This window comes from Telopea speciosissima, chromosome 2 (assembly GCF_018873765.1).
Source record: "Telopea speciosissima isolate NSW1024214 ecotype Mountain lineage chromosome 2, Tspe_v1, whole genome shotgun sequence".
Lineage (NCBI taxonomy): Eukaryota > Viridiplantae > Streptophyta > Magnoliopsida > Proteales > Proteaceae > Telopea > Telopea speciosissima.
Genome location: NC_057917.1, coordinates 49,355,721 through 49,381,346, shown reverse-complemented (window position 1 = coordinate 49,381,346; position 25,626 = coordinate 49,355,721). Strand labels below are relative to the sequence as shown.

General features: G+C 41.9%; 2 protein-coding genes across 2 annotated transcripts; both read left to right on the top strand.

The window, feature by feature from the left end:
* Positions 1 to 214: 214 nt before the first annotated feature.
* LOC122650804 lies at positions 215 to 670 on the top strand. The gene has a single exon (XM_043844182.1). The coding sequence runs from the start codon at positions 215 to 217 to the stop codon at positions 668 to 670; it is 456 nt and encodes a 151-aa protein (XP_043700117.1).
* Positions 671 to 19,185: 18,515 nt separating this feature from the next.
* LOC122650803 lies at positions 19,186 to 19,641 on the top strand. The gene has a single exon (XM_043844181.1). The coding sequence runs from the start codon at positions 19,186 to 19,188 to the stop codon at positions 19,639 to 19,641; it is 456 nt and encodes a 151-aa protein (XP_043700116.1).
* The last annotated feature ends 5,985 nt before the right edge of the window (positions 19,642 to 25,626 follow it).

Sequence of the window (25,626 nt, the reverse complement as noted above, 5' to 3'; positions counted from 1 at the left end):
CTCTCATTCCTAAATCTAAATTTTTTCTGAAATCTTTCAAGTTGATTCTATCGGAAAATGCTCAAGAATATTTAATCTTTGAATTGAATCTTCTTTCCTTCTCGAATTGCAGGAGAATCCGTCCTTTTCATTTATTTTTTTTCTTCTTCCCCTGAATCAAAGTTTTCCATAAATACTACCAGTTTCTCTCCAATCGCCGGGTCAACTCGAAAACATGACTCGACAAATCGTGCTCCCCCGCCAACCTCTACTGGCGGACAATAATTCGACGACGAATCAGAAAACGAGGTTCGCAGAGGTCGCCGGAGAGACAACCGCAGAGTGTGCCGCCGTATGTTGCTGCTTCCCTTTCGGGATTCTGAACCTTCTCGTCCTCGCCATGTATAAGTTGCCTGCTGGGCTATGCAGGAAAGCTTTAAAGAAGATGAAGAAAAAGGAGAAACAGAAATTGAAGAACGGGCTTTTGATGCAGAGACCCAACAGGTACACGGGTGGTTGCGACCAGACAGAGGCACAGGTACACCCAGTTTCGGTGGATTTGTGGCCGTTGGATAAGTCGGACAAAGACAAAGACGATCTCACGGTGAAGAAGGTTCTAGAGTTGGAGAAGGAGATGTGGGACCGGTTCTATGGTACCGGATTCTGGAGAAGTCCTTCCCAGAGGGATTAAATCGGATCTTTATCCCCTCAATTTGTCTGTTCCTCAATTTCCTTAATCCTATCTAATAGGGGGCAGAAATGACCACTCTACCCCCTACCTCCTACCCAAACACATTGCCCGGATGGGGTCCACCTCCCTCTATTAAAGGAATTGAGAAAATTGACGGGCAGGCAAATTGATGTGATAATTTTCCGGATCAAATCCGTAAGAAGCGGTTAAAACAATTTTATTAATCGTGTCTCATATTCTTTCTCATTTTAATAACCATTGACGTGCTGACCGATTAGCCCTTTACGGAAGATATTACAAAAGCCTGGTAGCCCTTAAGGCCAGTTTTTCTAAGAATCTAATTATAGATGTATCCTTACAAAGTTTAAAGTAGGAGGATGTAACATTAAGAGTTAATTCTGCCAACTCTAGAAGTAATATTAACATGGTCAGGGGAACTCAGGGAACAATCCAATTCTTGTGTTGTACACCAGACTTCAGTTGGAAAGAGTCTTGATTTCATTGTGGCTTTCCATCCTTCAAGAAGTCCAAAAAGTTCCATTTTTATTTGATCAGTGGTTTGGAGTGATCTTGAAGATGTTAGAATAGGATGACCATCTATCAAAAAGCAAAATGCCCAACTCAATAAGTCTACTTTGGGGTTAGATCGAATGCCTGTACAAATTAAAACAAAGCAATGAACGATAATGTCAAGTATAGATTGAGAAACAATAGAGGATATAGTATTTTCTGTATTAGAAGATGAGGGAGTAGATAGAAGGGATGGGGAAGGCTATTGCAAACCTAGCCAAACTGTAGCAGGCTGTGGCAAGTTGCAAGATTTGGAAAGTTCCCCAAGAATAGAATTCTTCCATAGAAGCACTCTCCCAGTTAGCCACCTTGGATTTTCTGACTTAGGAAAGCGGTTTAAAAGCAACACCGAACAAGAACTGCCAAATGAGAACCCCACCTACGGCATTGCCATCAGCAAGAGATCAAAAGCAAACTGCAGATAAATAAACGAACACAAAAGCCAAACTAACGCCACCGGAATCTTGGTCTTCCCTGTGCATCAAATCTGAGATCCTCATCAACCGACGATGGCCAAGAATCAATAGAAGCTAAAGTTTCAAACTTGGCGGCTGATTTAGCAAGAAAATCAGCCACCGGGTTAGCCTCACGAAAAAAATAGGTAATTTTCCATTCAATGCTCCCAATAAAATCTTGGAGACCAAACCATTGTTACCGAACAAACCACGGTAGCATATGCTTTGACACCATAATCACCACTGCGGCTAAGTCGCACTCAATCCACACCTTTATAAGGCGAAGCTCTCTAGCCCGTTCCACCCCATAAATAGTGCACAAAATTCAGCCTCGAAGTTGGCAGTAATACCAAGAAACGATATAAAAGAAGATTTGCCAAAAAAACTCTGTGATAGCTTTTCAAATACCAGATGAGAACCGACAATCCATAAAAATGTGGAGAAACGATTCTTTCTGCAGAGAGCATAATTCATACTTCGAAGGCAAACAAATGCCCTTCCCCTTAACTTTGCCATTGTAGGGTAATTTGCCATGAAGAAACCTCCAGCCAAAGATTGTGTAATGCGGGAGAAGATAGGAACCCCGAACCAACTTTTCCCAGTCCACTTTCAGTTTAAGGACCCTAAGAGCTTCCCAAACCGACTTCAAAAAGAATCTACCCATGGGAGTAAGCGACCAGCTACAAACATCTTCCACATGAGCAGTTGAAATTGGTACTGCCCTAGCAGCCTAAAAAATCCCCTTCAAAAACATTGATGGCACAGGAGGAAATTCCCAACCACCATCAATAATAAAACCTGCCACCTTAGAGGATCGACCCTGAAAAAGAAACGGATGCAAAGGGGCCGTATCCACCACTAAAAAAGATCCAAGCCAATTGTTATGCCAAAAAAGATTTTTTTTTTTAACCATTACCCACCATCCAACGCTCCTAGGATTTGACAAAATCCCACATCTTTTTGAATACCAGTCCATATTGAAGAGGATTTGTAACCCACCTTCAGAGACCCAATGGCTGGAGGGCCTTACCCCATAAAATTCTAAGGTAATGCTTCTATTGGCCTAGGATACAGTGAGAATGTATAGACTATGTCAAGAAATGCAAAAAGTGCCAGATGTTCGCACCAGCCGGCTACTCAGCTCACTTCATTGTCTGGCCTGTTACCCTTCGTCATGTGGGGAATGGATAATCGGGGACCCTTTGTAAAAGCAACTGGAGGAAGATAGTTTATGATCGTTGCTATCAATTTCTTTACGAATTGGGTAGTAGTTGAGATACTTGTCAACATTACCGAGAATAATATTGAGAAATTCTTTAAAACCTCTGTTATTTTTAGGTTTGGGATACCCTGATTCGTGATCACTAATAATGGGAACCAACTCACAAAGAAGTTCAAGGAACTCTGTGAAGAATTGAAGATCGATCATCGTACAACCTCAGGGTCTTTTTGGTATCATTTTTCATTTTGTTTTTCTGACACAAAAATATTTTTACAAGTGTTTGGTATCATTTATGGACCCTATTTCTATTGAATAAAAATCAGAATAATAGAAAAATCATAATAGAGTTGAGACCTTATTATGGATTTTGGCCAAAACTGGTTCTTAGTCATTTTTTTGGAACTTTAATGAGCACGTGCTTATAAAATCCCAAAGTCGAGGGTAGAGGAATCATTTTCTCTTTTAAATAGAAAGGCAAGTCCTGACCTTCTTCTTCTTCTTCCTCCTGTAACCACCATTCCCCACCCCTTGCGTTCTTCTTCTTCTTCCTCCTCCTCCTCCGGTAGCCCCTCTTCTTCTTCTTCTTCTTCTTCGAGAAACCCCCACCCCTTGCTGCAACCCAAATTACCCCGGCCGCCTCTCCCATCCCTTCCCTGCTACCCTATCCAGGCCCACCGTCCTCTGTTCCACCCCACCCGCCTCTCTTCTTCTTCTTCGAGCACAAATTGCTCCTCAGGTGGCTTTGTCTAGGCATACCGAGTTGTTCAAATTTGAAGGTTGGCTAATCTGATATGACATTATGAGGCTTTTATTAGATTCATAAAATGCTTTAACTTTGGATAATTACAATACATGAGGTTCTTAGAGAGAAAGTATATCCGATGTGCCTAAAAAACATGAGTAAAACCATTCCGACTCTCTTTCTGAGAACCCGATGATCAAAGAGTGGTGCAAGTGCCCAGAACATTTGTTGCAGATTCACTAAATAGAGAACCCTACATACAAATCCCTCCACCTCTTTATGAGTTAGTCACCATCAATCAAAATTGGGGCGTTGTTCTCTGTGCCGTAGCACAGGCTACACAAGGCACATGGGGTAAGCGCAATGATCACCCTGCCCCCCTGAGTGGTAGGCCCATGTGTCTAGGCGCAGCCTGCGCTGCAGCACAGAAAACATTCTCCCATCAAGATTTTGAATCTCCCATTCCACTTCCATCGTTTCTTTTATTCATGTATGTATTCTCCTGAAATATCAGTTCCGAAGCCACCAGAACATAAGCAAAAGCATTTTTTATGGCCAAGAGCCTTCAATCTGTTAAAGAGATGAAGAAACTGACGCTTGGATACAAGGAACTGAGATAGGGGTTTTGTTTTTGTTGGTTCGGAATTGGGACTGATGTGAAGAACCAAAGGCAACCCAGAGAATAAACCAAACATCTGAATCACCCCAGCCGCCCTTATCCCCAACCCAGAATAGAAGCAGTACGAGGGTTCGATTTTTCAACACAAAAAATGGAAAGGGTTTTTGGGTTGAAAAGAAAAATGGAAGGGAAGAAGACAAGAGGGAGAGGGTTTGATGACTATGATTGTAGAGGGAGAGTAAGGCTCGGGTAGGTTTCGATTCAAGATGAAAAGAAAAAGAAAAAGAAGAAGAAGAAGAACAAGGAGAAGAAATCAAGTAAAGAAACGACAAGGATAAAGAGGGTTTCACTTAAACTACATATTGGTTTGGGCCCTTTCTTCAAAATTGTTATAAAATCATTTGCACCAAACCTATTTTTCATTCTACAATCAATTATGTTTAGTAGTTATCAAACAGTTTTTATTTTTTTGATAAAAAATGGTTTTCAGTAATGAATTTTTTAAATCGGTCAAAAACAAAATGTAAAATGATACCAAATGGCCCTTTAGTAAGGGCATCTAAAAGCTAACAGGTAAGTGGAGGTCACGAATTGAACAATGCTGGATGGAATCAAGAAAAATTTGGTCGATGCAAACGGGCTTTGGGTGGACGAGCTCCCTACCATATTATGGTCCTTTAGGACAATGGCCCAATTTGCGACCAATGAAACTTCTTTTATATTGGTATATGGAACATAATCAGTCGTCCCAGTGGAAATAGGGGTAACATCCTACCAAGTGCAGCATTTTGACGAACGAATAAACCAGGAAGGACTTAAGGAAAACTTGGGTCTGTTGGACGAGACCAGAGATCAAACCCACCTCAAGATACTAGTATAACAGCAAAAAACTACCCTCTACTACAACTCAAGATTTAAAGAAAAGAGTTTCCAACTCGGAGACCTAGTACTAAGAAGATCAGAAGTCTCTGACCCAACCATCTTTGGAAAACTTGCGCCAAATTGGGAAGGACTTTGTAGAGTTATCAAAGAAGTACAACCCGGGATGTACCACTTGGAAACTTTGGGGGAATAGGAAGATAGACAAAGCTTGGAACGCTTGGAACTCTAAAAACCTTTGAAGAATCTACCAGTGATCTACTCGATGATCCTTACCATTCTACCTCAGCTCAGTTCTATTTGATCCAACATTTTCAGTTTTTAGTTTAATTCCTTTTAAAGTAGTACAACTCCTTTTAGAACTTGTTTAATTTCAATTCAATTCAGGTTAATAAAGTTGTAGTTTTCAATATTACTTGCTTCTTAAGCTCATCTTCCTTAAACTAACCTCAAAGATAGATTCAAGAAAGACCTTAGTATATGGCTTAGGCTACCAAGCAAAGGCATCATCCAAAGACCCCAGGATAGGGTCAAAAAACCTAATGCAGAGGCATCATCCAAAGACTAGGCAAACTGGCTAAAGACCCCAGGATAGGGGCAAAAGACCTCACGCAACGATAGCATCCAAAGACCAGTCAAACTAGCAAAAAACCCTAGGATAGGGACAAAAGTCCTCATGTAGAGACATCATCAAGACCCCAAGACAGGAGCGGAAGACCTCACCTTGAGGCACTAAGACTAGCGAACCGAGCGCACTATTGCTTGCTACACCAACTTGAACTACGAAGGCAGTAAGCCCTATAACCCCATCATAGAGGGCTCTTACATGGTCCGATCCTTTGAAACAAGCCCGACAACTCAACCACAATAGCCTGAATACACACATAAGCATCAAGTCGAAGCAAAGTTCTAAACTCCTCACACTACAAAAAGACCTCACACAATGACATCATCCAAAGAACAATCAAACTGGCTAAAGACAAAGACCTCACACAACGACATCATCCAAAGACTAGTCAAACTAGCGAAAGACCCTTGGACAGGGACAAAAGTCTTCACGTAGGAGCATCATCCAAAGACCAAATAAATTGGTGAAAGACCTCAGGAGGGGCAAAAGACCTAACGCAGAGGCATCATCCAAAGACCAGTCAAACCAGCTTAAGACCCCAAGACAGGGGCACAAGACCTCATGTAGAGGCATCATCAAGACCCCAAGACAGGAACGGAAGACCTCACCCTGAGGCACTAGGACCAGTAAACCAAGCGCACTATTGCTCGCTCCACCAACTTGAACTACGAAGACGCTAAGCCCTATAGTCTCATCATAGAGGGCTCTTCCATAGTCTGACCCTTTGAAACAAGCCCGACATCTTAGCCATAATAGCCTGAATACACGCATAAGCATCAAGGTGGAGCAAAGTTCTAAACTCCTGACACTAGAAAAAGATCCACAAATCCATCCACAGGAAAACAATATAAAAGTAGCAAAGCATAAGGAGGATTCATTACATAGAAAGAGGAGATCCCATTCATTACAAAAGAAAAGCCCTCGACTCATTACAAAAGAAGATGAGGAAAAACCTCTCCGCTCATCACAAAATAAAAGTAGTAGAAACCATGAGACATCTCTTATAGGGCAACAGATTTCATAGATCCATTCACTCCGACTCCAACTCATTACAAAAGAAGATGAAGATAACACCTTGACCTACAAAAGAGGAACATGAGGTGGTTGTCCAAAAAAGATAACATACAAGAGATGAAGAGGATGCAAGAGCCTAGTACCCGAGGAAGCAGAAGAAAGGAAAAGATTGTAGGGTTCAACAAGTCCAGGTTCCCAATGGTATAACCTGGTCTAAAATGTCATTGACGCCACTACAACACCCGTGTTAACCTTCTCCTCATACCATGCTCCTCCCTGAAGTTGGACATGTCCCTCCACCTGCAGCTGAAAAGGATGTCTGCAAGAAAGACAGAAGAGCTAATTCTATACCCATCTAGCTCCCATTCCCATATCAATCGACGGTTAAAAAGCTTTGAGAGTCCATGATAGCATAGCTGCCATCGAAGAAACTGAGGGACTCCTCGATGACCTTTAGACAATAGAATGTTGTATTACCCGAAAGACACTCTAGAGATCATCATATTACTCGAAAAAGGTCGACCAGAAGGAAGACACCCAAAATTGAAGAACATGAGTTCCATTAAAAAAAATTCAAAAGGTTAAAAGAAGAGAAAAAGTATAATTTTGGCCACAAAACTGGCATCAAGGCTCAAAAATTTTAATTCTCTTCATTCTCCTTTGCGGCACCAGCACTAGGACCTTTATCTTGGGGCTCAAGAGGAGTGGTAGGCTCTGCATCCAATCCAAAGAAGTTGAAGTTGGGCATGAGTCAAAGAACAATCTCGCGAACCTCCTCCTTGCCCTCTGATTACAAAGAAAGGCTAGCCTCTACAATCTCATCCCTGTAGGCTTCAAAAACTCTGAATTCTACCAAGGCATGAGCACCAACATCAACCATCATATCACCTTGACCATCTCAGCCTTCATGGTCCTCAATCTCTCCTCCGTAGAGCTCAGGCGAAAGAAGGGGCATAAGATTGACCCCCTTATATTGCCTCTCAAAAATAGGCTTCCTGTAGACACCTCATTTTGTCTTTTCCCCCTAAAGGTTTTCTGTGATGATGATGAGCACCCTCCAAGGCATAAAACCATTATATCTGTGGATGTAGCGTTAGTGTGCACTACCCGAATCCATCTATCGATTGTCGATTCCCCTTGTCAGAGCCCAAACCAGAGCCTCCAAGCCCTCTAAGATCCCTTGGAAAGGCTAGCTCTGGCCTAGATCCCATGAAACAAGCCTGGCCCAACACAGATTCTGACCCAAGTAGCCCAAGCCATCCCTATCGACACCAAAACCCAGGTCGACACTCAAAGACCCCAAGTCGACATCGACATCGACATATCCCATCCTACTGTCAGGTAGAATATCTTTACTGTCTAACCTGCCTCAACATTCAGAATTTAAACATCGACAGTCGAGCCATTTCCCTTGATGTCAAGTGTTGTTCATCGACAGCCATTCGATGTCGACCTCACCCCTCCTCGATGTCAACTCGACCCCAGTTCACTATCAAATCTGTGCAATTCCTAGAAGTTAAACTTGCCATGTTTAGCTCCAATTTAGATTCTTTTCACGACCAAGCTTATTTTTAGCACCTTGGATGCATACATTGGCTTCCTTAGGCCCCAAGAAACCTTCCCTAAGGCAACTAAAAACATGCTCTCATCACATTGGCCCTTACCTTGACCAAACGCCCACCGTCAATGCAAAAACCCCTCCTTTCGATGATTAGGATCACACAAGCATCCCTACATGAATTTGAGAGTGCACACACCCCTCTACATCTATAAATACACCCCCTCTCACGTTGAGGAGGGTTACTTTGACAAAAACTCTAGATGAGCATACCCACAAGTTCCCAATTGCTTAATTGCCTTCTCTCAGTCTCTTGCTTTGAAGTCTTAGCTTTGGCTTATACTTGGCCTTAGTCTACTACTTCCCCCGCCTTTGAGTGTTACTATACCCACTTGAAGCTTCAAGATTCAAAGCCCAAAGATATTCACCCGGTGATTTCGGCTTGACCATGAAATGTTGCTTACAAGAAGACAATAGAAGCCATTACAAGCGACAATACTTGCTCTACGTACAAAACTCCGAGTCACAAAGAAAAACCTTCACATTCTCTCTTTTGAGTCATCTTCTAACTAGGTAGGTGGTTCTTTACTTTCAAGTTTACATTGTCGTTTATCACTTATTTCATTTTGCAGCTCTTGAGCAGTGTGATCCCATCTCTTTAGATGGTGATCACACCTCTTTCTTTCCTCTCCCTCTTTGTTTCCTTTTCTCCTTTTCATGTTGTGGATCTTTTGCATGCATGCATAGATCCATGATCTGCATCCCCTGTAGTCTAAGACTCCCCCATGCTTGCATTCACGTTATGGGCCATTTATGTATTTTCAATGCCATGCACAAGTTCTTTACACCTTTTTTAATCTCAATTTTAATGCTCTCCATGTACACATTGAATTGCCATCTTTTATTTTCATGTACATATCATCCAACCATGCTCAGTTAGAGACGATTATGCTTAGGTCACGTAAGTTTTGAGTCCTCTATTTTACTTTCTTGTATACTAACCCTTGCCTTGTAGCCAAACCTCCGGGTATGTGTCTCTTTACCCCTAGCATTTTATTTTATTATAGTTTTTTAATACTTTACATTTTCTCCCCAAAAGCATGTTATGACCTTACCTTGCTTAACAATAGAATGACCGGAAAGTCCGGACAGACTAGGGTGCCTAATACCTTCCCCAAACCGTAACTTGACCAATAGACCATTTGTCCTAGGGCCGCAATAGGGTCGGGTTGGGCCAGGCTTTATAGAACTCTAGCCCAACCCTAAATCCCCTTTGTTGGGTCCAAGCCCGACCCAACCCTGACTTAGGGCCAAAAAAATCCAACCCTGACCCGCCCTCAGGGTCAGGCCAGGCTGACCTTGATTGGCCCTAATCATGGGGAGGGAGAAGGAAATGCATGGGCTGGAATGGGCCGGGGAGGAAATTATCTATTTTACGTAAAATAACACTGTAATAAAATGTATTATATCACTTATTGTCTTTATATATAATATATTATATAACAAAATGTGGGTGGCGTTTAAAGTTTATAATATATATATTATATCAATATATATTTATAGCATAACTTAAAACAAGGTCGGGTCGAGCCGGGCCGGGCCAAGCTTAGCCTGAGGCCTCAACCCTATCCCTAACCGACCCTGACTCAGGGCCAAATATCTCAGCCCAGGCCCTGTTCGAGCACAGGACAGGCTAGGGCGGGTTCGGGACGACAGGACCAAACTTGCACCCCTAGTTTGTCCCCAAAAGGGCGCTTTAATGAGAGTCATTACATTACAATCTTGGGTCCTAGAACCTTCTTTAGGTGGTGACTCCTACATTCAATTCACCTCTCTCTTCTCCCCAATGAAGGATGAGGTGGAGGACGCGTGGCGATCCCTCCTAGCCATATCGCTTGTCCCCACAATGGCTACTCCACTAGGGATAGAATTTACTAGTGTAAAATAGGTTAAACTTTTAATGTGTTTGGCATATATGTTATACCGTTATAACATGTTTTTTTCTTTCATTGTATGCTTTTGGATGCTAACTTCTATGCACTAGCTTGCATCATAATTTGCATACACTATCACACACCGTTGGTCGAGGAAGGACTGGGAAAGTTCAAGTAACCGAAAAAACTCAAAAGAGAGAAAGAGAAAATATCGAAAGAATAACACTTACTAATAGTAAAAGAAATCGAAGAGAGAATCTATACACAAGAAATTGCAATGTATTCGCTCGAAGAACACGATGATGGCAAATCTTAGATTATACGCTTTGCAACTCGCAAAGTAGAAAGGGATAATCGTTTTTTAAACCCTAAGGCAGAAAATTATTTTGAAGTTACCACCCGAAGGTTTTAAACATCGACAAATAGATGCATGATGTGTGGCGACCCCAACAAAGAGTTTTCGAGTAAAGCCTATGATTTCCTAAGGGGATTAACTGTTCTCGAGTTGTAGTACGACACCTGACAACATTTGACTCCTCCTTGAAAATATGTGCAACAACGATCGACGGCCTTTAGGGAAACCCGCTGAAAATGCCTTTTGGAAGAAAAGACTTCAAAGGATAGATATGGCATACCGATAGACTTCGAACGCTTACAAGTCTTAGCACACTCAAGGCTCAGGAAAGGAATCACTCAAGCTACAGCATGCTAACCGACCAAAGAGCTCAGTCCATGCCCAAAGTCCATCTAAGCTTGAGTAGTTGATCAAGGCGATCAACCAGTCTAACAGTCCACTCAATTTACTCCCTTAGCCCTATTCAGGTCTAAGGGAGTGGGGAGGCCTGATACGCATAAATATTACCCTCCAATAAGTATGCAACATTTGACAAGGATAATTTCCAATTCACAAGATACGATAAGCCATGCTGTCATATTAGAACTCTCCTTCTACCCTACGGAGGTTTCGTGCCATGCCTGATTTTTCCTTTCATCAGGACCTTCCATACCAAGATTTTCCATCTATGGCACCCTCCTATCTGGTATTTTCCTATCAAAATATGAACTCAGCCACCAGATGATTCAAGGAAACCTTCCACACACAGACTCTCCCTCGTAGTCTACATTCCATTCTAGTCTCCTCCAAGGATCTAGCTTCTTTCTGGAGACATCTACCTTAATTGGACTCTCACTACCGCCTCTCTAAGCTATAAACACACGAGTAATCACATTGGTATGGATTGAATTCAGTACTGCCAAGATTTTCACATTATTGCTCTATCTATTCGTAATGTTGTTGCTTGAGAAACTGACTTAGGCATCGGAGAGTCCCTCGTAGAGTCCCTTTTGGTCCTCTCTTTTGTCTCTCACTTTGTCTCTACATGTGAGTGTTTCATGCATAATGAGTGGATCCAGTTTTCTACGGCAACAAACAATTTTTAAACTTATTTACTCTCTACACTTTGATCTCATTTGTATCTTCTTCCTCATACTTCGTCTTGACAGAAACCTACAACCTTCAGGAATGAGGACTCCACATTCCCAAATGTTGAATCTCTACTGGAATGTAAGGTTCATGGGGAGAAATGGGGCCATAATTGCAATTGGTGGCATTCAGTGGTTGTGATGGTGGTGAGGTCAGTGTTGCAGGTCCAAGAGGCATTTGGGGTTGGCGAGGTTTTTGAAGCAAGAAGAAATCTAAGGTTGTTGATGAGAGGCAGTGACGTTCGCCAACCTCACTTGCCGGTCATGGGGAGGTTACTTGTTAATGAAAGTGATATAGTCCAATCTAAATTGTACTCTTTAGTCATGCATTATCATTATTTGGATAGAATTGGTAGTGCAATGATCAAATTATATAACTATTCTAAACATAATTGAAAAACCGGGTTTGACTAGGGCGAGTCACCCGAGTCAAGTCAAAATTTTGGAAAACTTGATCAAGAGTCGTGTAGACTAGATCAGGATAAACAATAATGAAACTGAGTCATAAATCATCCGAGCCAAATAAGACTCGGTATTTTTATCTTAGTTATGACAAACTTGGCGAGTTTAGTCGTTTTAAAAAAACCAATAGAGTCGATTCATTTAGAAACTGAGTTGAGTAAAATAGTAACTTTGTATTCTAAAACAGTAAGAAGCCCTCAACTCCACGACTCCCTTCTCTTGTTCAAAGGTATAAACCCAAAATTCATTGAAATGGGAGTCATTTTTTTCTTCTTCTGGTTTTCCTATATTTTCTGTGATTTTCGGATTTTTACTAATTTACACACATTTGTTGCATTAACAAAAACAAAAAAAACAAAAAAAAATAAAACAAAATGTGGCTCACCTTGACTGGGTTTGACAAGGCCAAGTCACTAGGTTTCTTTAAAAGATGATTCGAGTTAGAAAATTTGGTTTTCCAACTATTTCTAAGCTAGCAATGTTGTGAGATTGTTAAAAAGAATCAACAACAACAAACTCAGCCTTATCCCAACTTAATGGGGGTTGGCTACATGGATCCAAACAGAACAAAGTAGGAAAACAGAGTCCTAAAAAAAAATGGATGATGAAAGATTGTAAGAGGAAGTAGGCAGAGCCCAACTTAAGAGAAACTCAGCTAAATGAGGTCTGCAACATGAATATTTGCTCTTCAATAGGCTTTGTCCGAGGTCATACTTGGTACAAGACCTAGGTCATGCATGTCCTTCCTCACCACTTCATTTACGGTCATTTTAGTTCTGCCCCTAGCTCTTTTAGCTCCTTCAATCGGAATCATTCACTCCTCCTTATTGGGGCATCCCTAGGTCACCGTTGAATATGGTCATACCACCTTAAATGACTCTCTTGGACTTTTTCATTGATTGGAGCAACTCCCAAATCCACTCTTATACGCTCATTTCGAACTTTATCCTTCCTTATTTTTTCACACATCCATCGTAACATCCTCATCTCTGCTATACAGAGCTTATTAATATGAAACTTCTTAACTGCCCAACAATCTGCCCCATACATCATGGCCGGTCTTACAACAGTCCTATAGAACTTACCTTTAAGCTTTAGAGGAATATGTCGGTCACAGAGCACTCCAAACGCACCACTTCACTTCATCCAACCCACTTTAATTCTTTGTGAAACATCATCCTCAATGTCACCTTCTTTATTTATGATTAACTTCAGTTATCTAAAATAATCACTTTGCGGTATCTCTCTTTCCTTAATTCGCATCATATGATCAATACACATCATAGTGTGACTAAAATTACGCATCATATACTCCATCTCCATTCCACTAATCTTAAAGCCTATTGTATCTAAGGTTGACCTCTGAAGCTCTAACTTAGAGTTAATCCATTCTTTTGTCTCATCTACCAAAACAATATCATCAGCGAAGAACATACACCATGGGACCTCATCTTGAATGCTCTTGGATAGTTCGTCCCTTATAAGCGCAAAAAGAAAAGAACTTAAAGCTGAACCCTGATGTAACTCAATCGTAATTAGGAATTCCTTGCTCTGACCTCTCACAGATCTCACTCTTATCACCACGCCCTCATACATATCCTTAATGACATCCATATATTTACTTGACACCCCTCTTTTCACTAGGACATTTTGGATTAGATCTCTAGGACTCGGTTATAGGCTTTTTTCAGGTCGATAGAGACCATATGGAGATCACCACATGTTCTAACATCCCACAAGTCAAAGAGAATCAAGAAATTAAAGTAAGGAAGGAAGTTTTCTGTGGGGGGAGTGTGTGCCTTGTGCCCATACACAGAGGTGGGGTGAAAAGATCACTCCGCCCCACGCAAAGCGGTAATGATCATCCTATTGATGCCTCTGTGCATGTTCCCATTGGTCCCACGCACATGTAGAGACCACGCTCCCCACAGAGAACTCGTCCCCTTAAAAAATTACCAAAATTACATGTTTTAGACCACAGTTATAAATCTTGGTCGAAATAGTTACGAGCAAGATATCTCGATTTCCCAAAGAATCGAGATTAAACTTGGTACGAGTCAGGTTTCGGCTAGTTTCGACCATATTTCATACATTTCATTAGTTTCGACAAAAAAAATACCAAGTTTGGACCAATTTGACTAGTCTAGTTTCGACTAGTTTTAGTAGTTTTGACAAGTTTCGACCAGTTTCAATTAGTTTCGACAACACATGACATGTTTGAGTGTTGCCCACAAAAAAAATACCAAGTTTCGACCTGATTTCGATTGAAATTTGGGAAATATTGATTTCTAGACTGATCAAAACCGACTTCAAAACCAAAATTTAGAACCTTGGTTTATTCTGCCATGTATAAATATGGTAATCCATCTTAATAAGAAGGGGTCGTAAGGACCAAATTTTTTTTCTTTTATTTCCAACGAATGAATTGTTTTAAAATAATTAATATTTTTTTATGTGATAATATATACTTGGACTAAAACTTGTCTTTTTTTTTTTTTATAAGAACTAAAACTTGTCACACGTCATAAACAAAAGCCGGCAATGATAATGATTGACAAACTTTCAATGCCACATCTGCCAAATTGTAGTGTTCTCCATGTCTTGTATTTGGTCCCCCTCCTTGTTCATATAATTATCACCTCCAATTTGCTACCCCCTCCAATTCGTCATAAACAAAAGCCGGCAATGATAATGATTGACAAACTTTCAATGCCACATCTGCCAAATTGTAGTGTTCTCCATGTCTTGTATTTGGTCCCCCTCCTTGTTCATATAATTATCACCTCCAATTTGCTACCCCCTCCAATTCCTCTAATAAGGGAGTGGACCCCACCTTGGGTAGTGTGTTCGGGCAGGGGGTAGGGTGGTCATTTCTGCTTCCATGTGTGGAATTGGAGGGGATAAAGATTCCTCCTTGTTCTCCTCTCCTTCCAAAACAGTCCATTGTCCTAATTATGATGATTTGATGTGTTGTTCAACATTTATTTTCATTTTATACATTTTCTTTTCATGGCCTCCAAGGGGATTTATAAAATCACCTGCAATTCCTTTATTTTGGGGTGCCTTGCAATTCGGTCTGAGGGCTTGACACGCGGTAGATGCTTCATCCAATGGTGTGAGCTCGATTGATCCAGAATTTTTTCTCTTTCTTTTCAAGCTCAGAGTCATTGGATGTCGCATTTTCCACGTATCGAGCTCTTAGGCTCAAAGTGTCTGGCATCGTAGGATCAAGGCATTGCAGAGGATTTTTTTTTCCCCAAGCACTGTGGTGAATAAAACTCAATCTTTTTTAAAAGAAAGATGAAATGCCTTGCTTAGTTAGAGGGAAAATAGTGATATCACCACACCATTATATCAGGATTGGTTAACTCATATAATGTCAATTTATTTTTTAAAAAAAGTTATTATATTAGATTCTTCAAAGATTGATGCATGTATGTAGACTTTAGGGGAGATGGTGTATATACATCAACTTCTAATCCACCTTAAAATAGAGAGGCACTTCTCATTGTTCTATAGGAAGTTAGTATTTTCCCAAGTTGTCAAATTCCTATTTATAATAATGCCACTCCATCTTTTAGGAAGTTAGTATTCTTCTAATTTTTTTGGAGCAAGAGATCGTGTTGTTTGGCCGTGTAGTCCTTGCACCAACACGTGGCTAATAAGAGCACGTGTGAGGACATAAACACGGATGAGATTTTTTATTTTATGAGGGCATGGGTGGTAATTTCATGCACTCCTTTGTTTGGGTGCAGGAACCAAGCTATCAAGTAGCTTTCTTTTTTCCTTTTTAATTTAAAAAAAAAACGATTGTATTTCATTCCTATGACTATTCAAAGTGTTACTTTTCCCCATCATTTATCTTGTACTTTTCATAAATATAACTAAGGGAAGAAAATAATTTCAAAGAAAGAGGAGTGACTTGTAATTTAAGCAGTCAATGGATCAATATGCATCCCTTTTGAAATTCTAGATGTTTTATTTTAGGGATTTTCTTTTTTCATTTTAGATTTTTTTTAGCTTTTACAACAAAAAATAATGTGTAGCTTCACTTTTGTTTTCCTTTTTCAACATAACATATGACATAACAATGATATATTTTGATAATGACATAATGGCAGTCACTTTCAAATTATTTTTAAGGTGAAAAGAAAGGGAGATGAGGAGTTGAGGGTTTATTTGTTTTATAATATGGATTTACTATTTTACTCAACTTAGTTTCTAAGTGAACTAACTTTATGGTTTAAAAAAAAAAAAAATTATAACTCGCCAAGTTGATCATGACCTAGGTAAGAATATTGAGTCTTATTTGACTCAGAAGATTCATAATCGAATCTTATCTTTTTTTACCCTAACCTAGTCTATAACAGATTTTCCAAAATTTTGACTTAACTCGAATGACTCGAATCAAAACATGGGTTTTCCAATTATGATCCCAAGTCTTAACTATTGCTCACCCAAAAAAAAAAATTTCTACATATAAATCATAACCATTCTTTTTTTCAAAATGATATTACCAATTTATCCAAACCTATTCTAACTGTTGCTGACACAGAGAAAAGATTTATTTTAACCGTCCGTTCCTCTAGGCGTCAACCAAGATTATAACGAAACAAAACAACCCCCAGGCATGGAACAAAAACTCGATCGAAACCTGTCGAAACCACCGAGTTAACTCGGTTTCTCAGGTTTCTGAGACGAGTTGAAGCGGGATTTTATAAAATCTCTGGATTCGACCGGGTTTTGATGGTTTCGACTATATTTTGGTGGTTTCGACATATATGCCCATCAAAACTAGGAAAAACTTGGCTCGAAACTAGGACAGACAGGTATTTATGCTAGAAACTATGACAGATACTTAGTATTTATGCTAGAAACTACCTGAAACCAGGCCAGAAACTAGGACAGATATGTCTAATTTCATTTAAGTAAATGTTTTTGTATTTGTATTTCATTTACTTAAATGTTTTTGTATTTGTATTTCATTTACTTAAGATATTATTCATAAATAAGCAAATCTTCCCCTATTTGAATCCAATAAAAATAATTAAAAAAAGAAATTCCAAAAGTAAAAAATAGTCAACCCTCTAGTTCAAAAACAAAAACTGGATTTTCAACGATAGGTGCAATTTTCAACTTTCTAATGCTGGGGTTTTTCTCAAATCTAAAAATTCCATATATCTTAATATGGTAAAACATTACTAAAAACCAAAAGTGTGATAAAATATCCATTTGTTTTGACATCTAAATTTTTTTTTCTTTCATTCAGAGCGATTTTGACAGTATTTGCATATACCAAATTAAGTTTGACCGATACATAACTCCTTCAATATAAATCAGATTTAAGCAATCTTGGACTTATTGGAAAACTATCAAAACAAAGTTTTCTAACAAATCCAAGATAGCTTAAATCTCATTTATATTGAAGGAATTATGTTCCGATCGAACCTTATTTGATACCATGTCCAAGAACAATATATAGTATCAAACTTGGATCAAAACCACAAGTAATATTTTTAGTGTTCTCTATATGAAACTAATACATGGATTGAGTTTAAAATGTAAAAAATAGGCAGCATAACAAGAATCAGGACAAAAAAATAATTTCTAGATCTCGAAACCAAGGTTCAAATTAACCTAGAAAAAATCTCAAGTTTAGACTAAGATATGATTAAAATCGAGATAAACTCATTTTTTAACTGATCGAAATCTAACAAAAACCCTCGAGTTTTAGAACCTTGCTCCCAAGTCCCAATATGAAAAGGCATTCCTTATCTCAGCTTCTTACTTCATGCCATGGACCATGGGGTTCGTACTTCCAATCAAAGGTGTAGTGACCAGTAAATAGGTTCGTACTTTCAGTCAAAGCTGCAGTGAACTGTAAATATGGACAAGAGATGAGACTTAAAAAAAAAAAACAAACAAAACAACGGTCCCACAAAAGAGAGGCTGCAAAATGCGACGTTTCTAGAGTACAGTTTCTTTGCCGTTTACGACGTGACAAAATGTCTCTTGCCAGCTCACCCTCCCGCCCCCATCATTAATAATATTATTTTTTATTATTATCAAATATTCCAAAATCTTTAAAAATAATTAACAGACACGGTTCTTATCTTACCGGTCTTCTAGATAAGCTCGTAGTTTCATTTAACAGAAGCGTTGTTGCTTTAATTTACGTCAGATCGGTATCTAAATAAATCAATAAAAACATGTCTGGTACGATTACACGGCACCAAAGACTCTAGCTGACTCATTCTACATTTTCAACTGCTAATCAAATAAAAGCAACAAATATATATAATCTCCAATTTCGTATGTTCAGTGTTCAGTGTTCAAGGGGAATTCATAGCCCCTCTCTCTCTCTCTCTCTCTCTCTCTCTCTCTCTCTAGGGTTTCATGTACGGAGTTCACACACTTGTCTCTGCAGATTGATTGAAAGGGCAAAGGAATTACAAGTGGAGAAATCTTCGCCAGGAACGAACGAGTGTTTTCAGGCAAAAGAAGCGACGGAATACGGCGGTAAGAGGGGAAGATTTGGATAAGGGAAGGAGAGTCTGTGGTGTCTGCTTCATCGAGTGAGGGACCCTGGGCCCTGGCTGGTGCCTCTCTTTGAGGAGAAAGTACTATATTGGATCTGCCTTCTTCCATTGGATTTCTTTCGTAACATTCCCTCCGTTGATTATCGCGTTCTAACTCGGGAATCGTAAATCAGAAATCTTTCACCAGATCGGCCATCGGAGTGCTTCCGATGGTTGATTCTGCCGGGAAATTCCCAAGAATCTTTAATCTTTATTAAAGAAGGAATTGAATCTTCTTTCATTTTCGAGTTGCAGAAGAATCCGTCCTTTTCATCTTTCCTAAAGTCTTCCTTTTTCTATTTTCTTCCCCTGAATCAAAGTTTTCCATAAATCCTACCAATTGCTCTCCCATCGCCGGGTCAACTATAAAACATGACTCGACAAATCATGCTCCGCCGCCAACCTCTACTGGCGGACAAGAATTCCACGACGAACCAGAAGAAGAGGTTCGCCGAGTTCGCCGGAGGGACAACCGCAGAGTGTGCCGCCGTATGTTGCTGCTTCCCTTGCGGGCTTCTGAACCTGCTCGTCCTCGCCATGTATAAGTTGCCTGCAGGGCTATGCAGGAAAGCCTTAAGGAAGATGAAGAAGAAGGAGAAACAGAGATTGAAGAACGGGCTTTTGATGCAGAGACGCAACTGCTGCACGGGTGGTTGCGACCAGACAGAGTCGCAGGTACACCCAGTTTCGGTGGATTTGTGGCCGTTGGATAAGTCGGATAAAGACAAAGACGATCTGACAGCAAAGAAGGTTCTAGAGTTGGAGAAGGAGATGTGGGACCGGTTCTACGGTACGGGATTCTGGAGAAGTTCTTCCCAGAGGGATTAATTCAGTAAAAAGAGACGGTTAAAACAATCTTAATAACTGTCTCACACTTCTTCTTTTAGGGTACTCGAAATTCGTTGTTCTTGTGATTTGCGAATGTGTTTTAAAAAGAGTTTAGAATCTATTTCTCAATTTTCATTGTGCAGAAAAGGTAGGAATTGGGTAGAGAAGCAAATCGAATTCGATGACGAGTCAGATTAAAGTGTTTGGTAGTGTTTGATTAATACAATTTTCCTTCGAACCTCTTGTAATTTTTATTTTTATTTGTCTGTCTTTACTCTTTACTCAATAATTAATCTTATCTGCTTGGCCGAAACATGTTAATACTTTCTCTACTTTTAAAAATAAATAAATAAATAAACTATAGATGCTTTCGATTGATTGGAGATCTGAAAACAATATATATGTGGTTAGATTTCATGATTATTTGGATTAGTATTCAGGAAATTTTTGATTGGTGAAGTCAAGTTCCCTGTGCAGTTTATGTCGTTAGGGTTTAGAGTTTAGTTAGTTTAGATTAGATTAGGTTTAGGCGCTCATAAACCTAATAGCGTGTTTTCGGGGAAAACCATACTAACAAAACATGTTCGGCAGAGATTCCTTGTGGGGTTCCTGTTCCTCGATCAATGTGGGCTGGAATGTTTATCTCTAATACATAAGAGCAGGTTGTTTACTGTTGTTTTGGTCCCTAGCGGTTTCTGTCCAACTCCTTTGGTTTTCTTATTGGTGTTTGCATGTATTTCTGGATTTTCTATCCGATCAAGTTAGTGGAATTTTTTCCTTTGTTTATATGAGCTCTATCTAACCAATCCACTCGTAACCCCCAAGCTGCGGGGTCCTCTACTTCCGTGCTGTCCGTACTATTGTGTGCACCCGATATTTAAGATGTAAAAAGACTTCCTTATCCCTGCTTGAACGTTTCGCTTAAGCAGGGGTAAGGCGGTCTTTCTGTCTTGTTATGTGTAGGACGCACAGCAGTAGGGACAGGGCAGAAATAGAGGATCTGGATCCAAATCGCAATGGCAAGGTCTTGAGGAATTAGCCCCTCTGTAGTCGGAGAAATGTTGCCTTATTGGTGATTGGTCTCTTGGACTTGACATTACCGAATCCGGGCTTTACATGGGATAACAAACAAAGAGGTTCTCGAAGGATTGAAGCTCGATTGGATAGGTGTCTAGTTTCGCCTTCATGGCTTGAGCTGTTCCCATCCTTGAATCTTGATAAATACATTGTTGCTTCCTCTGATCATCAGGCTTTGATTCTCTCTTCCATTTCAGGAGAACCCAATGGCCATTTCGGTTTGAGGCCTTTTGGTTACAAGAGCCCAGCTTTGAATCTATGGTGATCAATTCTTGGAACAAATATCTCCCTGGCTCTCCTTCGCATCAACTGGCAGGAAATCTATATGGATTACAAATTTCTCTTTAAAGAAATGGAACTATGCCACTGTGAGCAATCTTCAGAGAAAAGAGGAGAATTATAGAAGAAGTATTGCCTCTCTTTATTCTCTCCCTTTTGAAGAGAGAAATGAGGAGTGGTTTATCAATGAAAGTTATCTCTTGGCTTCTTTGAGGAGAGTCATTAATCAGAAGGAATCCCAATGGCATCAAAAATCTAAACTTCAATGGTCTCAACTTGGTGATTCAAACATAGTTTTTTCATTTATCCATATGAGTGCTTCTCACATATTCAAAATCGGGTTTCCCATGAAGATAACATGAAGCTGCTGGCTCCGATCTCTGAATCAAAGATCTATAGAATCGTCACTCGTATGGCTCCATACAAGTCCCCTGGTCCAGATGATTTTCTCAAGAATGTTCTTCCAGAAAACGTGGGATGTGGTGGGTCCTAATATAGTGAGAGTTGTCAATTCCTTTTTCCAACATGGCACTTTTGCAAGGCGTTTAAATCTTAGATACCTCTGTCTCATTCCAAAGGTGGATGTCCCTACATCTATTGGAGAGTTTCGTCCTATTAGTCTATGTACGTCATTGTGTTACAAAATCATTACAAAAATTATGGTTTTCAGATTGAGACCCCTTCTTCACAAACTGATCTCCTTCAACCAAAATGGTTCCATCAAAGGGAAGACATATCCAAGATAATATTTGATAAACCACAAATCATCTTAACCTATTAGAAGATGCCACGTGTCCCTGAATAACAGGAGATCCACTCGGACACCAGCTACACCTTGGGCGCCATCCCCTAGGGCGCCACCCACCTTGGGCCAAGGACCACATGGACATCTTTCCCTCTCAGGCCTCATCCACTGAGGTGTTGAGACCTCGACAAGGTGCAAGTACAAGCTGGACGACACCACCACCATGTTGCCAACAAGATATACACCACCGCGAGGACTCTAGGCCATCACCTACCACCTATGTAACCCAGATGGACTCAAGCACCAGGGACCTTATCTATCAATAAAAGGATCTATCCACCAAGAAGGACAACCCTACTGGGATACTAAGTCTCACAGGAAAACAACCAACCAGGGAGGATCCCTGCTACTTAGGACTCCTCCACCTATGAAGAGGACTCCACATCAACTAGGGACTCTCTACTCCGCCACAGACCACTATAAAAGAAGAGGTATCTCACACCCTCAAACCATCTTGAATAATCACTATTCATCTGTTTGCTCAGGAGATCTGACTTTGGCATCAGAGAGCCCTAGGCCGGAACCACAACGGTTCTCTCTGGTGACTTCTTGGTCCTCTTGCAGGTGACGGCACTCGTAGGACCGCCCGACGATTTCCTGACCCAACAGATTGGCGCCATCTGTGGGAACGACGCTAGCCATCATACCTACTAGCTTGCTTCCATACTCATACAATGCCGCCACGAAGGAAGACTACATCCACCAACAATGTTGCAAGGAACGGATCACCCCCTCCAGAGTGCTCTCGTAGCAGAGCCAATGGCCAGGACCATGTCCCTCTGGAGGAAGAGATCCCTCATGATGACCAAGTCGCGGTCAACGAGCCCAACAATGACCCTGCAAACGATGTAGTGGTGGAGGTGGTACCTGACCCCAATGCACCAGCCACCATGGGTCAGATTAACGACCTGCAGAGACAAATCCTCGATGAATAGCGACTCTTTCGAGACTACCTGAGGCAGCGGGCCACGTCCCACCGCCACAGAACATCGTCATCACTAAGAGCAGAGCCTATACCACGACAAGAATCAAATCCTAAAAGGTCTTCTCCCAGGGGTGACAGATCGGGGAGAGTTGCAGGGCAAGCAAGTCTTGTACACCAGTAGGGGGATCCTTCCCAGCATCCCAGAAGGACAGTAGACCTCCCTATAAGGTTAGAGCATGGGAGGACACCAACACTAGGACAAGGGTGCCAAGCCCGGAGAGATCCATCCGAAGGTCCGTGTTCGAGGGTCGACTGGGAGGAAGTCCCATACCACCACGTAGCCAGACCTACAGGGAGGAGAGCCCCTCACCTTCGCGCCAGGGTTCATCACGGCGTGACCACTCACCATCCCGCTAGCACTCAAGGTGGGAGGGAACTCCAAGGAGAGGACGGGACTGAGGTCGCAGTGAACGTCCTACCAGGCATGAAGGACAGACACGAGATGAGGAGCTAGATCGAAGAGTGCGTGACCTGGACGAGAAGCTGGAAGGGTTAAAGAAGCAGACCAAGGGCGAGACACATTCCATACCAGGTCAATATCCATTCTCCATGGAGATCATGTCTGCCACACTCCCCTCCAGGTTCAGGTTGCCTACCTTTGAGCTCCACAATGGTACCACGGATCCTAATGACCACATCAACTATTTCAATGGGATGATGACCCTGTATGGCGGATCGGACGTGGTCTCCTGTCGAGCAATCCCTGCATCCCTCAAGGGTGCAGCTACTTCATGGTTCTCCAGGCTACGACCGAGGTCGATAGGTTCGTTCGCGAAGCTATGCGAATAATTCGTCACCCACTTCTAGAGCAGCGTCCAGCAAAAGAAGACCACTGTCAATCTACTGAACATGGTACAGAACCCTGGGGAATCTCTCAGGGAATATGTCAGCAGGTTCACTAAGGAGTCCTTGGAAGTTCGAGACTTGGATAACCAGACCCAGCATGCAGCTTTGGCGGGAGGCATCAGAGACCTGGACCTGATCAAGGACCTGGCGCGTCACGAGACCAGGACTATGAAGGAGCTCCTGGAGCAGTGCAATGAGTTCGCCAATATGGCAGAGGTACTGCAATCCAGGAAGAAGGTGATTGAGGCCAAGCCGCAAGACAACAAGAGGTCACTGCCAGACGACAGTAAGGAAGGCAAGTGGTCAAGGACCGAACGTCGACAGGAGAAGAGCGATCGCCCATCAGGAAGAACTGATCGTCGTCCTGAGAGAAGTGAAAGAACCAGCAGCCCTAAGTTCACGCCGTTGAACACAGCCAGGTCACAAATCCTTATGCAGATCCAAGACCGTGACCTAATCCATTGGCCACAACCCATGCTAGCAGGACCCGAGAAGCGGAACCCTAACAAGTACTGTCTCTTCCATAAGGAGAATGGGCATGATACAGAGGACTATTACCAGCTAAAGAGGGAGATAGAAAACCTTGTAAGGGCCGGGACCTTGAACAAATACGTGAAAGGAAGACGTGATGGTTGTTCAAGTCAAGCAGATAGAGGTCGTAACCGGGAGAGAGAGGAATCAAGAAGAGAAGAGAGGAGGCGGGATCGAGAGAGAGACCGCCTTGAAGAGCGGAGAGATGCAGCAGAGCCTAGTGGCACCAAGGGAGCCCTCATCCTCACCATACTAGGAGGACTGGGGTAGGAGTCCACCAGGAAGGCCAAAGCCCATGCCCGGTTCGTGGGAGTTACAGAGAAGCCAAACAAGATAGCCAAGACCGAGACGGTGATCTCCTTCTCGGATGAAGACGTAGAAGGACTAAGCTTCCCACATGAGGATGCCCTGGTGGTACAGGTGGAGGTAGCCAACCGACCTGTACACAGGGTACTGATAAACACCGGAGCGTCTGTAGATATGCTTTCCTTGGACACCTACCGACAAATCAGGTTCGGGGAAGATCAACTCAAGCCAGAACCTACCTACCTCCATAGATTCTTGGGCGCGACCACCTCCATTAGAGGCATCATAGAGTTACCAGTCACCTTCGGAGTACACCCTCAACAAGTGACGATCATGGTGAACTTCATGGTTGTCAAGTTCGTGGTGTCATTCAACGGCCTCCTAGGGCAACCATCCCTGATAACCCTTAGAGGAGTTGTATCACCACTCCACCTGAAGATAAAGTTCCCCACCAATAATGGGGTAGGTGAGGTCCGGGGAGATCAGAAGAAAGCAAAGGAGTGCTATGCGACCTTCATAAAGAAGAACAATGGCAACACCCAAGGAATGGCACTCTGCCTAGAGACCCTGGTCAGCAACCAGAGGGATGAACTGACAGAGAGGAGAGGTAGACTGGTAGAGGACCTCGTCCCATGGCCACTCAGTAAGGACGACCCCTCCAAGGTTGTACAGATAGGCTCACTATTGACCAACGACCAGAGGAATGAGCTCAGGCACCTCCTCCAAGCCAACATGGATATCTTCACATGGTCGACCTCTAACATGCCAGGCATACCACGCTCCATAGTAGAGCATCGGTTGCACATAGATCCGACCAGGAAGCCTGTCCAGCAGAAGAGGCGTAACTTCACCCTCGACTGACTGGTAGCAATCAAGGAAGAGGTCGAGAAACTGAGCCAGTCGAGGTTCATCAGGAAGGAGAAATTCCCCACCTGGCTGGCGAACGTAGTCATGGTGCAGAAGCCTAACGGGAAGTGGAGGATGTGTGTTGATTACACCGACCTGAACAAGGCCTGCCCGAAAGATGAGTACCCACTGCCCAGGATCGACCTGTTGATCGATGCCATAGTAGGCCATGAGATGTTGAGCTTTACGGACGCCTACTCGGGGTACAACCAGATCCTAATGCATGAGGGCGACGAGTCCTACACGGCAT